This window comes from Oncorhynchus gorbuscha, linkage group LG09 (genome assembly GCF_021184085.1).
Source record: "Oncorhynchus gorbuscha isolate QuinsamMale2020 ecotype Even-year linkage group LG09, OgorEven_v1.0, whole genome shotgun sequence".
Taxonomy (NCBI): Eukaryota; Metazoa; Chordata; class Actinopteri; order Salmoniformes; family Salmonidae; genus Oncorhynchus; species Oncorhynchus gorbuscha.
The window spans coordinates 78,036,898-78,053,589 of record NC_060181.1 but is presented as its reverse complement, the minus strand read 5'-3'; the positions used below and the strand labels follow the sequence as shown (position 1 = coordinate 78,053,589).

Here is a 16,692-nt window from a genome sequence, read left to right as displayed (position 1 = left end):
CACCCCCCGTCGTGACCTTATCCGTGGAGACCTTATCATGGAGGCTTCTGTACTGTCTGTAGATCTAGGAGAATAGTTAAGCAGTTTATATTTTTACGGTAAGAATTTACAATAAGCAGCAGCCATTTCTGTTTTGTAGTGCTACAGAGTGTTTATGTACCATCAGTTGACCCTTCCCCAAATGTTTAACCTCACAGTTAGAGAGGAGGGAAAAAGATCAGACCATAGATCAACGTTTAAAGACAACTTCATCCTAGAGCAACTCATCCATGCCTGCGCTGGAACGACTGGATGTGTTTTGCGGAAAAATTGTGAATGTAGCAAAAAAATGACATTTTAAATGGAACGCTCATGAAATGCTTACATGACAGCAACACTGTTTTGGCTTGAGTCCTGAGATCGTTTTGGTTGAGCCATTTTACCTTCTGCAATAAGTGTTTGTACTTACGTGGACATTCAACCTGATGTGGTGCTCTTTCTAATGAATTTCTAATGGCTCAGGCAACTACTATAGTTGTCATTTGGTTCATAACAACTAAAAGAAAATTGGACATTCAGTTAAATTGTGTTGTACTTTCACCACAGCCTCGGGCATAACACTCAGTTGAAACCTAAACATCGTAGCCTGGGTGAATGGCTGGAATCAACTTTACTGTGCATTAAACATGCTAATGATTTCCCTAATGAGTCACAGGGCTGACAACTAATGGGAAGCTCATAACTGTCCAGTGTTATTTCCATTTTTCTGCTGCTGCGATCAGTCAGCTCCTGGGATATGCTATATGGAGGCTAAATGCAATTGCTTGGGACCATTGTGAATGCATGCCCCAAACAAGGAAAACCATTTGGAGCAAGACAAATAATGTATTTGAAATGGGTTTGATGAATGGCACTACACTATGATGTAGATTATAGTGTGTACCAAAAGATTACATTAGGCAGATATGTTCTTCCAATGAAACCATAACTGATATCTGAATTATGATATTTAAATCAAATCAAGTTTATTTATATAGCCCTTCGTACTTCAGCTGATATCTCAAAGTGCTGTACAGAAACCCAGCCTAAAACCCCAAACAGCAAGCAATGCAGGTGTAGAAGCACGGTGGCTAGGAAAAACTCCCTAGAAAGGCCAAAACCTAGGAAGAAACCTAGAGAGGAACCAGGCTATGTGGGGTGGCCAGTCCTCTTCTGGCTGTGCCGGGTGGGGATTATAACAGAACATGGCCAAGATGTTAAAATGTTCATAAATGACCAGCATGGTCGAATAATAAGGCAGAACAGTTGAAACTGGAGAAGCAGCACGGCCAGGTGGACTGGGGACAGCAAGGAGTCATCATGTCAGGTAGTCCTGGGACATGGTCCTAGGGCTCAGGTCCTCCGAGAGAGAGAAAGAAAGAGAGAAGGAGAGAATTAGAGAACACACACTTAGATTCACACAGGACACCGAATAGGACAGGAGAAATACTCCAGATATAACAAACTGACCCTAGCCCCCCGACACATAAACTACTGCAGCATAAATACTGGAGGCTGAGACAGGAGGGCATTTGTGGCATAGAGTAGTGGTTTATCGGTATCCAGATTTTCATACCGTCATACCTTTTCTGTACCTTAACGGCATATACAGTAATTCTGGAAGTGTACACAAGGGGTGCTATTTAGAAAACAAGAGGCAACAGGGATCTTGATCCAGGAGGGGATCGAATGTTTCTATTCTTATAGTATTTAGTTTGAGGATTTTGACATGAGCTAGCAACATTTGATAGACTGGTTTCATCTGGAGAAAAAAAAGGTTAGCAACCAGATACCAACGTGTTCTGTGGAGAGAGAAAAAGGTGATAGTTCCAGTATTTGGATAATTGTTGTAATTGGAGGAGAGTTGTGAGGTTTATCGAAATCAGGATAAACTCCTCTGTTCTCCTCAAGCTCATTAATGATAGAATGTTTATATTTGAAGATGTCATAAAGGCCAGTCTCTTCGGCAATGACCAGGTAGGGCAAAAAGTGGAATGTTAGCTAAAGAGACTGGTACTCAGGCTAGAATCTCTCTGCTGTAAAAAAGAAGGTTGATATTAACATTTAGCCACTTACCTAACAAGTTAACAAACCAAATGCAAAGCTGGAACGCTGAGCTGGATATAATTAATTTGACACATCTTAGATTTCTTATAGCTATACTGACCTTCTACATTTTTTTTACGGTATTGAAAATCATACCATCAGTATTTCAAAATACCCCGGAATACGGTATAAACGCTATATCGCCTAGCATAGACTATGTGTTTGATGTGGAAGCGAACTGTACAGGGCAATTCCACGAGTGATGCAGGGACTAAGATTATCACTTTAAAATGTATGTTAAACAAAAACGAATGATTGTAAAGGTAAACAAACCATAGAACTCTATGCACAAGGACTACTTTTAGCAATTTCCACAGAAAATTTTACAAAAACACATACCTAATAGAGAAAAGTGCAGATGCAATATTTGGTAACAGAATGACGGTTTGTGCTGTCATTCTGTCACCAAACTTTGTATCTGCACTCTTTAACTTTGCAATCATTGGTTTTTGTTTGGCATACATTTTAAAGTAGTACATCTGAGTCTAAGCCTCACTCTGTTACTGTGGAATTGCTCTACAGACAGTGTCAATATCACCAATGTTCTCAATCCACAAACTCAATTTGTCCTCACTGTACCTATATCACTCAACAGATCATGACGTTAAAGTGCTCTTGCTAGTTGCCACAGCACAAAGCAAATACCTAGGTTAGCATTTGTGTCAGAAGTGGGAGGAGTGTATAGGCTGTGGTGTTTTGAGGGAAGCCTAGATGCCCAGGAGGCTCTGTAATGGATGATGCCGTCATGTGCCCATCTGATATATGGATTAGTGCCCCCCTGACCCGCTGGGCTTCACCTTGTAATTATGTTTCCAGGTGTTTGTTGTGATGGCAGCAATGGCTCCCTGCTTTGATGCCGATAGCCCTTCCCTTCCAGCCCTGCCAAAGAGAAGTGGTGTGTAGGGATGTCTTGCAGCCCACCCAGACTGACCAAAAGGCTTAGCTTGGGAAAATGGGACCTGCTTCCAGCTTTGGTGTTTTTCGTCATTTTTAAAAATGTTTATTAAATTATTGATCAGATTATTAATTGTGTTTTTGGTTTCATATGATACTGACTCAAGCGATGCCTCTCATTCAATAACGTGGTGGTGTGATTTATGTATTCATGGAACGTTAGTGTGAATCCACACAAGGAGAATGTGTCTCAGCGTGAGATTGATCTTCACACCAGCTCCAAATCATAGCACCATCTCTGATTGTTGGCGGAGAATTCATGTGAACATTCACACTCAGCCAATATCAGGGGATATTTCATTTGAGCGCTGCATGTCTGCTGTGCGGTGCAATAAAGCCAGAGAGTCCATGTGAAAGAATATCCCAGTGTAATCGGTGTGAAATGGCTGGCTAGTTAGCGGTGCATGCTAGTAACGTTTCAATCGGTGACGTCACTTGCTCTGAGACCTTGAAGTAGTTGTTTCCCATGCTCTGCAAGGACCACTGCTTTTGTAGAGCAATAGGTAACAATGTATCGTGGGAGGCAGTTGTTGGGTTCCTGGTTCAAGCCCAGGTTGGCGAGGAGAGGGACGTAAGCAACACTGTTACTCCAAGGTGAAGACTTGCATTATTCATGTTGAGTAACATATTCGACACGGCTGGCACAGAGCCCAAATGTATTGTTCATCTGAGGAATTCTTAACCTCTTGTGGGGGACCGCAAGGTTCTTTATGATGGATAACTGGCTGTTTTTGGAGAGGTAAATGATTGTAGCTTCATGAAGAGGAAGTATTTTACAATGTATTGTTGTCTACGTGGTTTTGAATACAGAATATGATATATATATATATTTGTTTTACCTTTATTTAACTAGGCAAGTCGGTTAAGAACAAATTCTTATTTTCAAAGACGGCCTAGGAACAGTGGGTTAACTGCCTGTTCAGGGGCAGAACGACAGATTTGTACCTTGTCAGCTCGGGGATTTGAACTTCATGAAGGACATAACTCTACCATTCCAATTTACAATATAATTTAACAAGAAAGAAATACCCTTTTGAAAGATCTTTCCCATAAATACAGGTATTTTATCAACCAGCCATAATATTTGTTGTAATATTTGTTCTATCTTTTCAGGGGTGACATTTAAATTGTAGCCAGCTCTGCAATGCTTGTTTTGAAAAAGAGAGATACTTTGAAAAATGTATCATTTTCAGTTAATCGAAAATGAGACATGGCAATCTGCACAAAGGCAAAAGGCCATTTCTAAACAATGGATGAGCTTTTCTTAGTAATCTACTTGAGAACCATTTAGGGTTCAAATAAAACTATTGAATGAGTAAAGCTTTTAGAGAGAGGTTTAGTGCTTTTATATTTAATTATCTCAACCCACCCAATTAATAATCATCATTATATAGATAGGCATGTTTTACTTTGTCTGGTTTTGCATCCCAGATAAAAGCAAAATATTTTTTGCTCACATGATTTGAAAAACGAATCATCAGGATTAGGCAGTGCCATAAGTAAGTGAGTAAACTGAGATATGACTAAGGAGTTAATCAGGGCAATTTTTCCATAAATAGACAGGTATTTACCTCACCATGGTTGCAGGATTTGTATGATGGCAATTTGTATATACTCCAGAATGTTAGGAAGAGTGATCAGATGAATTGCAATTAATTGCAAAGTCCCTCTTTGCCATGCAAATGAACTGAATCCCAAGAAACATTTCCACTGCATTTCAGCCCTGCCACAAAAGGACCAGCTGACATCATGCCAGTGATTCTCTCGTTAACACAGGTGTGAGTGTTGACGAGGACAAGGCTGGAGATCCCTCTGTCATGCTGATTGAGTTCGAATAACAGACTACAATCTTCAAAAGGAGGGTGGTGCTTGGAATCATTGTTCTTCCTCTGTCAAACATGGTTACCAGCAAGGTAACACGTGCCGTCGTCATTGCTTTGACAAAAAGGGCTTCACAGGCAAGGATATTGCTGGCAGTAAGATTGCACCTAAATCAACCATTTATCGGATCATCAAGAACTTCAAGGAGAGCGGTTCAATTGTTGTGAAGAAGGCTTCAGGGCGCCCAAGAAAGTACAGCAAGCGCCAGGACCGTCTCCTAAAGTTGATTCAGCTGCGTGATCAGGGCACCACCAGTATAGAGCTTGCTCAGGAATGGCAGCAGGCAGGTGTGAGTGCAGACTTTTGGAGGATGGCCTGGTGTCAAGAAGGGCAGCAAAGAAGGCACTTCTCCCCAGGAAAACCATCAGGGACAGACTGATATTCTGCAAAAGGAACAGGGATTGGACTGCTGAGGACTGGGGTAAAGTTATTTTTTTCTGATGAATCCCCATTCCGATTGTTTGGGGCATCCGGAAAAAAAGCTTGTCTGGAGAAGACAAAGTGAGCGCTACCATCAGTCCTGTGTCATGCCAACAGTAAAGCATCCTGAGACCATTCATGTGTGGGGTTGCTTCTCAGCCAAGGGAGTGGGCCCACTCACAATTTTGCCTAGAACACAGCTATGAATAAAGAATGGTACCAACACATCCTCCGAGAGCAACTTCTCCCAACCATCCAGGAACAGTTTGGTGACGAACAATGCCTTTTCCAGCATGATGGAGCACCTTGTGATAAGGCAAAAGTGATAACCAAGTGGCTCGGGGAACAAAACATCAATATTTTGGGTCCATGGCCAGGAAACTCCCCAGACCTTAATCTCATTGAGAAATTGTGGTCAATCCTCAAAAGGCAGGTGGACAAACAAAAATCCACAAATTCTGACAAACTCCAAGCATTGATTATGCAAGAATGGGCTGCCATCAGTCAGGTTGTCACCCAGAAGTTAATTGACAGCATGCCAGGGCGGATTGCAGAGGTCTTGAAAAAGAAGGGTCAACACTGCAAATATTGACTCTTTGCATCAACTTCATGTAATTGTCAATGAAAGCCTTTGACACTTATGAAATGCTTGTAATTATACATCAGTATTCCATAGTAACATCTGACAAAAATATCTGAAGACACTGAAGCAGCAAACTGTGAAAATTAATATTTGTGTCATTCAACTTTTGGCCACGACTGTACACTTAATCAAAATTAGGTTTTTGTCCAGAGAGTAAAAACAATATATATATATATTAAATTTGAGTCATCAGCATACATGGACACCTTTGTCTTTAAGCCTCGGGTTTCTAATCCTCTAATGTTGTTATTGCATTCTTATGTAGCATTTCGCTAGTATTCTTGCATTACGACATTGAAATGTAAGGGGCCTCCAGTTTTTAGATAGACTGGGTCTTTATATTTGCCATCTGGGTCTTGTTTTAATAATAGAGAAATCAGACCTTCCTGCTGACTACATGACAGAGTACCATTTCTATAGGAGTAGTTAAAACAATCTAACAATGGAGCTTTTAGTATATCAAAAAAGGCTTGATATACATCGACCGGTAAGCCATCAAGCCTTGGGGTTTTTCAAGACTGAAAGGATTTAATAGCCTCAAAATGTTATTCCTCTGTAATTTGGCCTCCGGGCTGATTTTTCTATACATTTGTTAATTTTAAATTGTTTATATTATTTGGAAAGTATTCCATACCGTAATCTTCGTTCAGTGGCTGAGGATGAGACGGAAAAAGCGTTTGCCAAAGCGTTCCTATATATGAGATTCAGGAAGACTTAGGTGCATTTTTCTCCATATTCCATCCATTTAGCCTTATTTTTGTAGTAGATTACATTAGATGGTTCTTCAATAAGTTCCTCCAGTTCTTTTTGTTTTTCCTCTAACTTCTTTTGTATCTCTGTAGTATCATTTTTATTGCTGTCTAACTGTACTGTTAGTTCATGGATTCTCCTTGTTAGTCTTGTCTCTTTAGCCAGAAACTGATTTTTTAGTATTGATGAATATTGATTTGAATGGCCTTTTGAAGGTATCCCAAACAATAAGGGGATTTGCTGAACCTATATTATACTGGAAAAATTCAGTTATAAATGATTTTGTGTTAGTTAAAAATAAGTTGCCCTCCAGTAAACTTTGATTAAATTCCCAATGTCCACGTGGAAAATCTATAGGAGTTATGTGAAGGCCAATTAGATGATGATCCGATCGCATTCTGTCTCCTATTAAAACGTTTTTAAACCTTTGATGAAAGAGACAAGAAAGTTGTCAACCCCATTCCTTTTTCCACACAACTTCAGGATGTAGAGTGAGTTTCCTGTAAACAGTATATGTTATATTCCTTTTCTTTTAGCCACGTAAAGACTGAGCTTGTTTTTTTATATCTGCTAAACTGCTACAATTATAACTGGCTATACTTATTTCTCCCCTTACCATAACTAGATACTATTCTCAGTCTAGATGGACCATCATTTAGTGCTTGTAAAGTTACTGCCATCAGAGGTATTAGAGCTTCCAAACGTCTGATATTTAGAATTCAAGAATTAGGCTCTAGCAATATTTGTTTGATTCCCTTGCCTGTTTGCCTGTGAGCCAACACCACAGATGTTAGAAAATTGAGACAAGACATTATGTGTATAGTAAATCTGAGTAGTTTGATGTGTATGATATTGGATGTGATTTAGTGAGTGTGTACGATGTCTGTATAAGAGTAAGACTATAATGTGTGGTCCAAATAAATAATAACTCCACCAATTTGCATGGTTGAGTGTCTATGTATGTAACATGTAGTGGGTATAGCCTTAATATTCATGATGATAATTGTAATCCATATTGTAGCGCCGTCATAGTTGCATCATAATTACCTTTACCATAATTGAAAAACACATCCCAGCATTTCCATAGCAATTGCCGTTTCACATGATCATGAAAGAGACCTTGCATTACTCTAGAGACGGTTTCACTACAGTACAAATCCCCTTGCTTGTTGTAAACATATATACGCGTGTAGACAATTACATAAAAAATATAGACAAACAATAAACACATAAAATTATAAAAGTTGAGAGAAGAGAGTGAGATCAGGTGTGTGTGTGTGTGTGTGTGTGTGTGTGTGTGTGTGTGTGTGTGTGTGTGTGTGTGTGTGTGTGTGTGTGTGTGTGTGTGTGTGTGTGTGTGTGTGTGTGTGTGTGTGTGTGTGTGTGTGTGTGTGTGTGTGTGTGTGTGTGTGTGTGTGTGTGTGTAAGTGAGCATGTAATTGAGTACGTGTGTGTTCATATCCACTTCATAGTGTTCAGGTATTTTTACAGTTCCCATACTTTCTTTTTTTCGTAACCTGAAGTCCCTTTAGAATTTAGTACAGCCATGAATCATTCTTTGTAGCAAAGCACTCCCTAGCCTGAAGGCCCTTATCAGTGGGAACAATACATCAATTGCTGTGATTCTAAAGGGCTCTGTTTTTATGTTTTTCTACAGATCCCTGTAGTTTTGAAAGAATACCAAATTGAAATGTTGACGCAGTCACCAGTAAATTGTGTTTCTGTGAAAGCCATAATGATGTGAATGTTGCCCAACTTTACCAGTAATTAGCACTAGCCGGTGTGTTGAGTTCTCCTCTGCAGTTTACGAGATAGCGACAGTAGGCCTTTAATGCCATGTCCTGCTTTATTAGGCTTCTTTACCCATCCAGTTCAGTGGCCAGGTCAATAATGGTAGACTGTTGCCACTTTCCCCTGCAAGCTAAATGGAAATGGACGCCACTGTCGGGTCACAGTAGAGAGATGGGGGGATACTTAGCCTGTGAAGTAGAGATGGATTCACTAGCTTAGTGATCCGGTCATTGACATTCTCTGTATGTGTGTGTGTGTGTGTGTGTGTGTGTGTGTGTGTGTGTGTGTGTGTGTGTGTGTGTGTGTGTGTGTGTGTGTGTGTGTGTGTGTGTGTGTGTGTGTGTGTGTGTGTGTGTGTGTGTGTGTGTGTGTGTGTGTGTGTGTGTGTGTGTGTGTGTGTGTGGGAAGTACAAGCCTGGACTATGGTCTTGCTTTATCTTTGTATGTGAGGACATGGTAGCTGTCAAGTCATTTGATAATAATGATTGGGGACCTACCTAGATATAACCTACATTTTCCCACTCATTGGGAATCTTGTCGTCTTGTGAAACGATGTAGCGAGCTGTGTAATGAATCTAAAACTCATTGTCTTCCTTTCTTTCTTTCTTAGAGTGGGCTGATTTTTACTAGATACAGTACCTCCTCCATCGAGGTGGGCTAAGATGAGTATAACCAGTGATGAAGTGAACTTCTTGGTATACAGATATCTTCAGGAGTCAGGTATGTATGACTGCCAACCTCCCTGTAACACACTTGTCCTGTCTCGCTCTGTCTCTTGTCTGTCTGCTGAAATTATTATTATACTTCTGCTTTACTTATTTCTTCTGTATTTGTTTCTGTGGTAATGTAGGATTGAGAATGGCTTTGTAGTTGACCTTGTTGATTATGTTGTCATGGATTAGACTGCATTGACTCTTTCTAAACCACATGTGTCAAACTCATTCCACTGGCTGAGTGTCTGCGGGTTTTTACTCCTCCATTGTACTTGATTGAGGAATTAAGGTCACTGATTTGTAAGGAACCCCCCTCACCTGTTTGTCTAGGTCTTAATTGAATGGAAAAACCAAGACACTAGGCCCTCCATGGAATGAGTTTGACACCCCTGATCTAAACGGTCGCTAAAGGTTTGGGATTTTTTTTAAACCAATGGCTACTTCAATAAATTCACCAAAAACATGATGAAAAGCTTGAGAGAGTGCAGGAATAGGAAAGTCAAGGTGTCAGTAACTCCAGAAACTACCGTTAGTGGAAACCAAGCCTATTCTACATGTCTGTTGGCTGTTCAGAATATCGCTTTCCCTTCATATGTACCTGTGTCAACATGCCATTCACTCTACCCTATTTCTCTCAGGGTGAATGAATTATTGAGATCCTAGCCGCTGTATGTGATTACTGTTGGGGCTTTCTTTGAAGATAAATGCTTGATAGCTCTGGCATTTTAACATTTCTTCCCCTGAAAAAGTCTACTTGGAATGAATGATTGACTCGCTGTCTACGCTCCCTTTTATTTTTTGGTTTACATAACATTGATATAAAAAGTTAGAAATAACACCTCAGACATTGCAGATGTCTGTAGATATGTCTGTGTAGGAGTGAGACGTTTGTGTTGCAGGGTCTCTGGTGTTCTCGTTGTACTGACTGTGTTCTCTGTGTGTCGCTTTCCAGGTTTCTCCCACTCAGCGTTCACCTTTGGCATTGAGAGCCACATCAGCCAGTCCAACATCAATGGAACACTAGTGCCCCCTGCTGCCCTCATCTCCATCCTGCAGAAAGGCCTCCAGTATGTGGAGGCAGAGATCAGCATCAACGAGGTGAGCCTAGGGGCTCCAGTCCAGGCTGCCTTCTGGTAGTGCCTTGGGTCGCATTCATTAATTAGTGCATACCGTAGCAAAACATTTAGCAAAAGAACACAAAAACAATATATATATATATATATATTGTACTAGTCAAACGTTTGGACACACCTACTCATTCCATATTTTGATTTGTTTAACACTTTTTTGGGCATTATTACGTGATTCCATATGTGTTATTTCATAGTTATGATGTCTTCACTATTATTCTACAATGTAGAAAATGGTAAAAAATAAAGAAAAACCCCTGAATGAGTAGTTGTGTCCAAACTTTTGACTGGGTGTGTATGTGTGTGTATATATATATTTTTATTCATAAAGGTTATTTTTCAATCTGTTTTCTTCCTTTTGGTGCCTGGAGAATACAACCCTGGCCTGGACTACCACACCCAGAACAAACACCAAACACTCTCCATGTAAATCAATGGGGTTATTTATATAAGACTGCCCTCACTAATACAGTGCCTAAGATCAATACTTAGCTCAGCAGTCATTTGTATGCAAAATAAGTTTATTGAAGTCATGAATCTCAAACAATACCAAAATCAATACACTATTGTACTTGTCAAATTAAAAATGTAAATCCTACAGTGGGAATGTATTGTCCATCAGTGCACTCCACATCCAACGGGGTAACCATGGCATATTTGGTGCTGTGTTGGCAGGATGGCACGGTGTTTGATGGGCGGCCCATTGAGTCTCTGTCACTCATCGACGCGGTGATGCCAGATGTGGTGCAGACGAGGCAGCAGGCCTTCCGCGACAAGCTAGCCCAGCAACAGGCGGCCTGCGCCATGGCAATCACCGCCGCAAGCAACCAACCCAACGCACCAAAGAACGGAGAGGCCATCGTAAACGGAGAGGAGAACGGCACACACACCATGTGTAAGAACAGCCTCCTGTCTAACAGGACCATTTAGCTATCACTAGCTAGCGTTGTCGTGCCGTAACTTAACAAATGACAGCTAAACATATTCCCACATTATCTTGATACTTACTATGTGAGACTTACTACATCAAGCAGCGTGTGTGTGTGATACTCTAGAGCCATGTGATTTTCACTGAATGTGAAGTAATTAGTGACATGGCATTGAGTGTTGGTGAATTTGACCCTGCATGCATTCACCTTCATTGTTCCTCCCTAACAGATGCTTCTAGAATTTAGCCAGAGAGGTATGGATCGGGTGAAGCGTTAGATTAGGGAGAAACTGATAGAGGATGTTGTGGATGTTTGTGTCAGCCGATCCCACTGGAGTTAGTCTGTCTGTGTGGGTGGGTGGCAGAACACCAGCAAAGACTATGTTAGTTTAAGTAATGGTTGTCTGAACAGACAGGGATGCTGCAGCCCCATAGGATTGCTCTTCAGCAAAAACAAGTCTGGAAAAAAACACATTTTATCAATACTGCAGGCAGGATGTGAAGATGATTACTGGATTAGCTCTTAGCTCATCTCCCAGAATGGTTGAGCTTTGATCCTCTACAGATTGCTCCTTCCGCTTCAATTGGGTAAACAAGTACGTTTGATGCGGTAGTTGCAAATCTTAGATAACACTGTTATTTAAGACTTAGTAACTGTCTCGGGCTCTCGGCTATTTGCGGTTAATGTTTTGGAACTAGCCTCATTTAAATTCTCTGATCTTAAATGGTTATGATTTGAAAGGGGAGAGGTTAAACACCTCTAATTTTTGTCAGAAACCAACTTAAGAGGGAAACAGTCCAGATAGTTAGTTTTTGCAACTGAATATGGCTACGGATGAGAAGGAAATTGAACTATATTTTCAATATATGTGATCTCCTGTATAGTAGGTATTGGGAGTCATGTATGTGTCTGTTTTTATTTCCTTATTTTATTTAACCTTTATTTAACTAGGCAAGTCAGTTAAGAACAACTTCTTATTTACAATGACGGCCTACCCCGGCCAAACCCTAATGCCTAATGGCTGGGCCATTAGGCATTAGGCATTGTGATACATTAGGCATTGTGATACAGCCTGGAATCAAACCATGATATGTAGTGATGCCTCTAGCACTGCTTTTTGTTGTTGTTGTTTTTGTTTATCTGTCGGCCCCAGCCTGGAACTAGGGCCCTGTGTGTAGTTAACCGACCCTCTCTGCCCCTTCATCACCATTTTACCTGTTGTTGTTGTTTTTGTTTATCTGTCGGCCCCAGCCTGGAACTAGGGCCCTGTGTGTAGTTAACCGACCCTCTCTGCCCCTTCATCACCATTTTACCTGTTGTTGTTGTCTCAGCTGATTAGCTGTTGTTGTCTTAGCTCTCCCAATCAACACCTGTGATTGCTTTGTTTCTCTCAAATGTCAATATGTCTTGTACGTGTCCGACCTCCGTCACATTTGGTGACCTCACCCAGCATAACTAGCCCATCCAGAGATGCAACCTCTCTTATCATCACTCGGTGCCTGGCTTTATCTCCACTGTACCCACACCCCACCATACCCCTGTCTGTACATTATGCCCTGAATCTATTCTACCACGCCCAGAAATCTGCTCCTTTTATTCTCTGTCCCCAACGCACTAGATGACCAGTTTTGATAGCCTTTAGCCGTACGCTCATCCTACACCTCCTCTGTTCCTCGGGTAATGTGGAGGTTAACCCAGGCCCCGCGTGTCCCCCGGCACTCTCATTTGTTGACTTTTGTAACCCGAAAAAGCCTTGGTTTCATGCATGTTAACTCACTGCTTTAGCACACTCCACCAACCTTGATGTCCTTCCCGTGTCTAAATCCTGGCTGTGGAAGGCCACTAAAAATTCTGAGATTTCCATCCTTAACTACAACATTTTCAGACAAAATAGAATGACCAAAGGGGGAGGAGATGCAATCTACTGCAGAGATAGACTGCAAAGTTCTGTCATACATTCCAGGTCTATGCCCAAACAGTTCGAGCTTCTAATTTAAAAAAATAATCTCTCCAGAAATAAGTCTCTCACTGTTGCTGCCTGTTATAGACCCCCCTCAGCTCCCATCTGTGCCCTGGACACCATATGTGAATTGATTGCCCCCCATCTATCTTCAGGATCCATTCTGTTAGGTGACCTAAACTGGGATATGCTTAACACCCCGGCAGTCCAACAATCTAAGGTAGATGCCCCCAATCTCACACAAATTATCAACGAACTCACCAGGTACAACCCTAAATCCTTAAACATGGGCACTTTCATAGATATTATCCTGACCAACTTGCCCTCCTAATACACCTCTGCTGTTTTCAATCCGGATCTCAGCGATCACTGCCTCATTGCCTGCATCCACTCTGGGTCCGCGGTCAAACGACCACATCTCATCACTGTCAAACGCTCCCTAAAACACTTCTGCGAGCAGGCCTTTCTAATCGACCTGGCCTGGGTATCGTGGAAGGATATTGACCTCATCACGTCAGTCGAGGATGCCTGGTAGTTCTTTAAAAGTGCTTTCCTCACCATCTTAAATAAGCATGCCCCTTTCAAAAAAAATTGAACTAAGAACAGATATAGCCCTTGGTTCACTCCAGACCTGACTGCCCTTGACCAGCATAAAAAGATTCTGTGGCGTACTGCACTAGCAACAAATATGCGTGATATGAAACTTGTCATGGAAGTCAGGAACCAATACACGCAGTTAGTCAGGAAAGCAAATGCTAGCTTTTTCAAACAGAAATTTGCATCCTGTAGCTCTAACTCCAAAAGTTTTTGGGACACTGTAAGGTCCATGGAGAATAAGAGCACCTCCTCCTAGCTGCCCACTGCACTAGGAGGATAGGTAATACTGTCACCACTGATAAATCCACGATAATCAAGAATTTCAATAAGCATTTCTCTACGGCTGGCCATGCTTTCCTCCTGGCTTCCCCAACCGTGGCCAACAGCTCCGCACCCCCCGCAGCTACTTGCCCAAGCCTCCGCAGCTTCTCGTTCACCCAAATCCAGATAGCAGATGTTCTGAAAGAGCTGCAAAACCTGGACCCGTACAAAGCAGCTGGGCTAGACAACCTGGACCCTCTCTTTCTAAAGTTATCCGCTGCTTTTGTTGCAATCCCTATTACCAGTCTGTTAAACCTCTCTTTCATATCGTCTGAGATCCCTAAAGATTGGAAAGCTGCCACGGTCATCCCCCTCTTCAAAGGTGGTGACACTCTAGACCCAAACTGTTATAGACCTATATCCATCCTGCCCTGCCTTTCTAAAGCCTTCGAAAGCCAAGTTAATAAACAGATCATTGACCATTTCGAATCCCACCGCACCTTCTCCGCTGGGCAATCTGGCTGGTCATGGGTGCACCTCAGTCACGCTCAAGGTACGAAATTATATCATAACCACCATCGATAAAAGACAATACTGTGCAGCCATCTTCATCGACCTGGCCAAGGCTTTCGACTCTGTCAATCATGGTATTTTTATTGGCAGATTCAACAGCCTTGGTTTCTCAAATGACTGCCTCGCCTGGTTCACCAACTACTTCTCAGACAGAGTTTAGTGTGTCAAATCGGAGGGCATGTTGTCCGGACCTCTGGCAGTCTCTAGGGGGTACCACAGGGTTTAATTCTCGGGCCAACTATTTTCTCTGTATATATCAACGATGTCGCTCTTGCTGCGGGTGATACCCTGACACCTCTATACAGACGGCACCATTCTGTATACATCTGGCCCGGCCCTTCTTTGGACAATGTGTTAACAAACCTCCAAATGCGCTTCAATACCATGCAACACTCCTTCGGTGGCCTCCAACTGCTCTTAACCTCTTAAGTCGATCCGACACGCATGCGTCCCACCTAGCCATCTGGAAATGCAAATGCGCTACGCTAAATGCTAATAGCACTCGTTAAAACTCAAACGTTCATTAAAACACACATGCAGGGTACTGAATTAAAGCTACACTCGTTGTGAATCCAGCCAACAAGTCAGATTTTTAAAATGCTTTTCGGCGAAAGCATGAGAAGCTATTATCTGATTGCATGCAACACCCCTAAAGACCCGCTGGGGACGTAAACAAAATAATTAGCATAGTCGGCGCTACACAAAATGCAGAAATAAAATATAAAACATTCATTACCTTTGACGATCTTCTTTGTTGGCACTCCTAGATGTCCCATAAACATCACTATTGGGTCTTTTTTTTCGATTAAATCGGTCCATATATAGCCTAGATATCGATCTATGAAGACTGTGTGATCAAGGAAAAAAACAGCGTTTTATAACGCAACGTCATTTTTTAAAATTAAAAAGGTCGACGATAAACTTTCACAAAACACTTCAAAATACTTTTGTAATGCAACTTTAGGTATTAGTAAACGTTAATAATCGATCAAATTGATCACGAGGCGATGTATATTCTATAGCTCTCCGTCTTGAAATAATGTCCGGATAAATCTCAACCAAAATATCCGGTCAGAGACCGGAAGAAATGGGCTGTCTCTTGTTCGTTTGACCAAGAAACAAATCCTAGGCAAATGACAAGACTGTTGACATCGTGTGGAAGCTGTAGGAAGCTGTAGGAATTGCAATCTCGGCTCCAGGTAATGTGGATCCCATTCAACAATACATTCAAGTGGCGCATTGATATATTTTCCAATTTTCAGTGATCAGATTTTCCTGCGCTTTTCGATGAAACGCACGTTCTGTTATAGTCACAGCCGTGATTTAACAAGTTTTAGAAACGTCTAAGTGTTTTCTATCCACACATACTAATCATATGCATATGCTATATTCCTGGCATGAGTAGCAGGGCGCTGAAATGTTGCGCGATTTTTAACAGAATGTTCGAAAAAGTAGGGGGTAATGCTTTTCAACCATTTTCTGCCCGCATGCGCCAGCCCGACCAGCATCACTACTCTGGACGGTTCTGACTTAGAATATGTGGACAACTACAAATACCTAGGTGTCTGGCAAGACTGTAAACTCTCTCCTCATCCCCATATTGTTTTTATTTACTTTTCTGCTCTTTTGCACACCAGTATTTCTATCACTCCAGTGTTAATATGCTAAATTGTAATTACTTCACTACCTCCTCACGCCATTTGCACACACTGTATATAGACTTTATTTTTTCTATTGTGTTATTGACTGTACGCGTGTTTATTCCATGTGTATCTCTGTGTTGTTGTTTGTGTCGCACTGCTTTGCTTTATCTTGGCCAGGTTGCAGTTGTAAATGAGAACTTGTTCTCAACTAGCCTACCAAGTTAAATAAAGGTGAAAAATATATATATAGAAAAAATGCTATGCCTTAGACCGCTGCGCCACTCAGGAGCCCCAGTCTGTAACAGAGTGTGGATGTGATCTGA

At 41.5% G+C, this 16,692-nt stretch overlaps 1 protein-coding gene across 1 annotated transcript in view; it reads left to right on the top strand.

Annotated features, from left to right (window-relative positions):
• LOC124044119 (F-box-like/WD repeat-containing protein TBL1X) overlaps positions 1-16,692 on the top strand; it is a 39,275-nt gene that overhangs the window by 16,996 nt on the left and 5,587 nt on the right. Inside the window, exons 2-4 of the mRNA XM_046363589.1 lie at positions 9,174-9,283; positions 10,229-10,374; positions 11,082-11,301. Coding sequence (XP_046219545.1) covers positions 9,226-9,283; positions 10,229-10,374; positions 11,082-11,301 — 424 coding nt within the window. The 5' untranslated portion in view covers positions 9,174-9,225. The remainder of the gene's footprint in view (positions 1-9,173; positions 9,284-10,228; positions 10,375-11,081; positions 11,302-16,692) is intronic.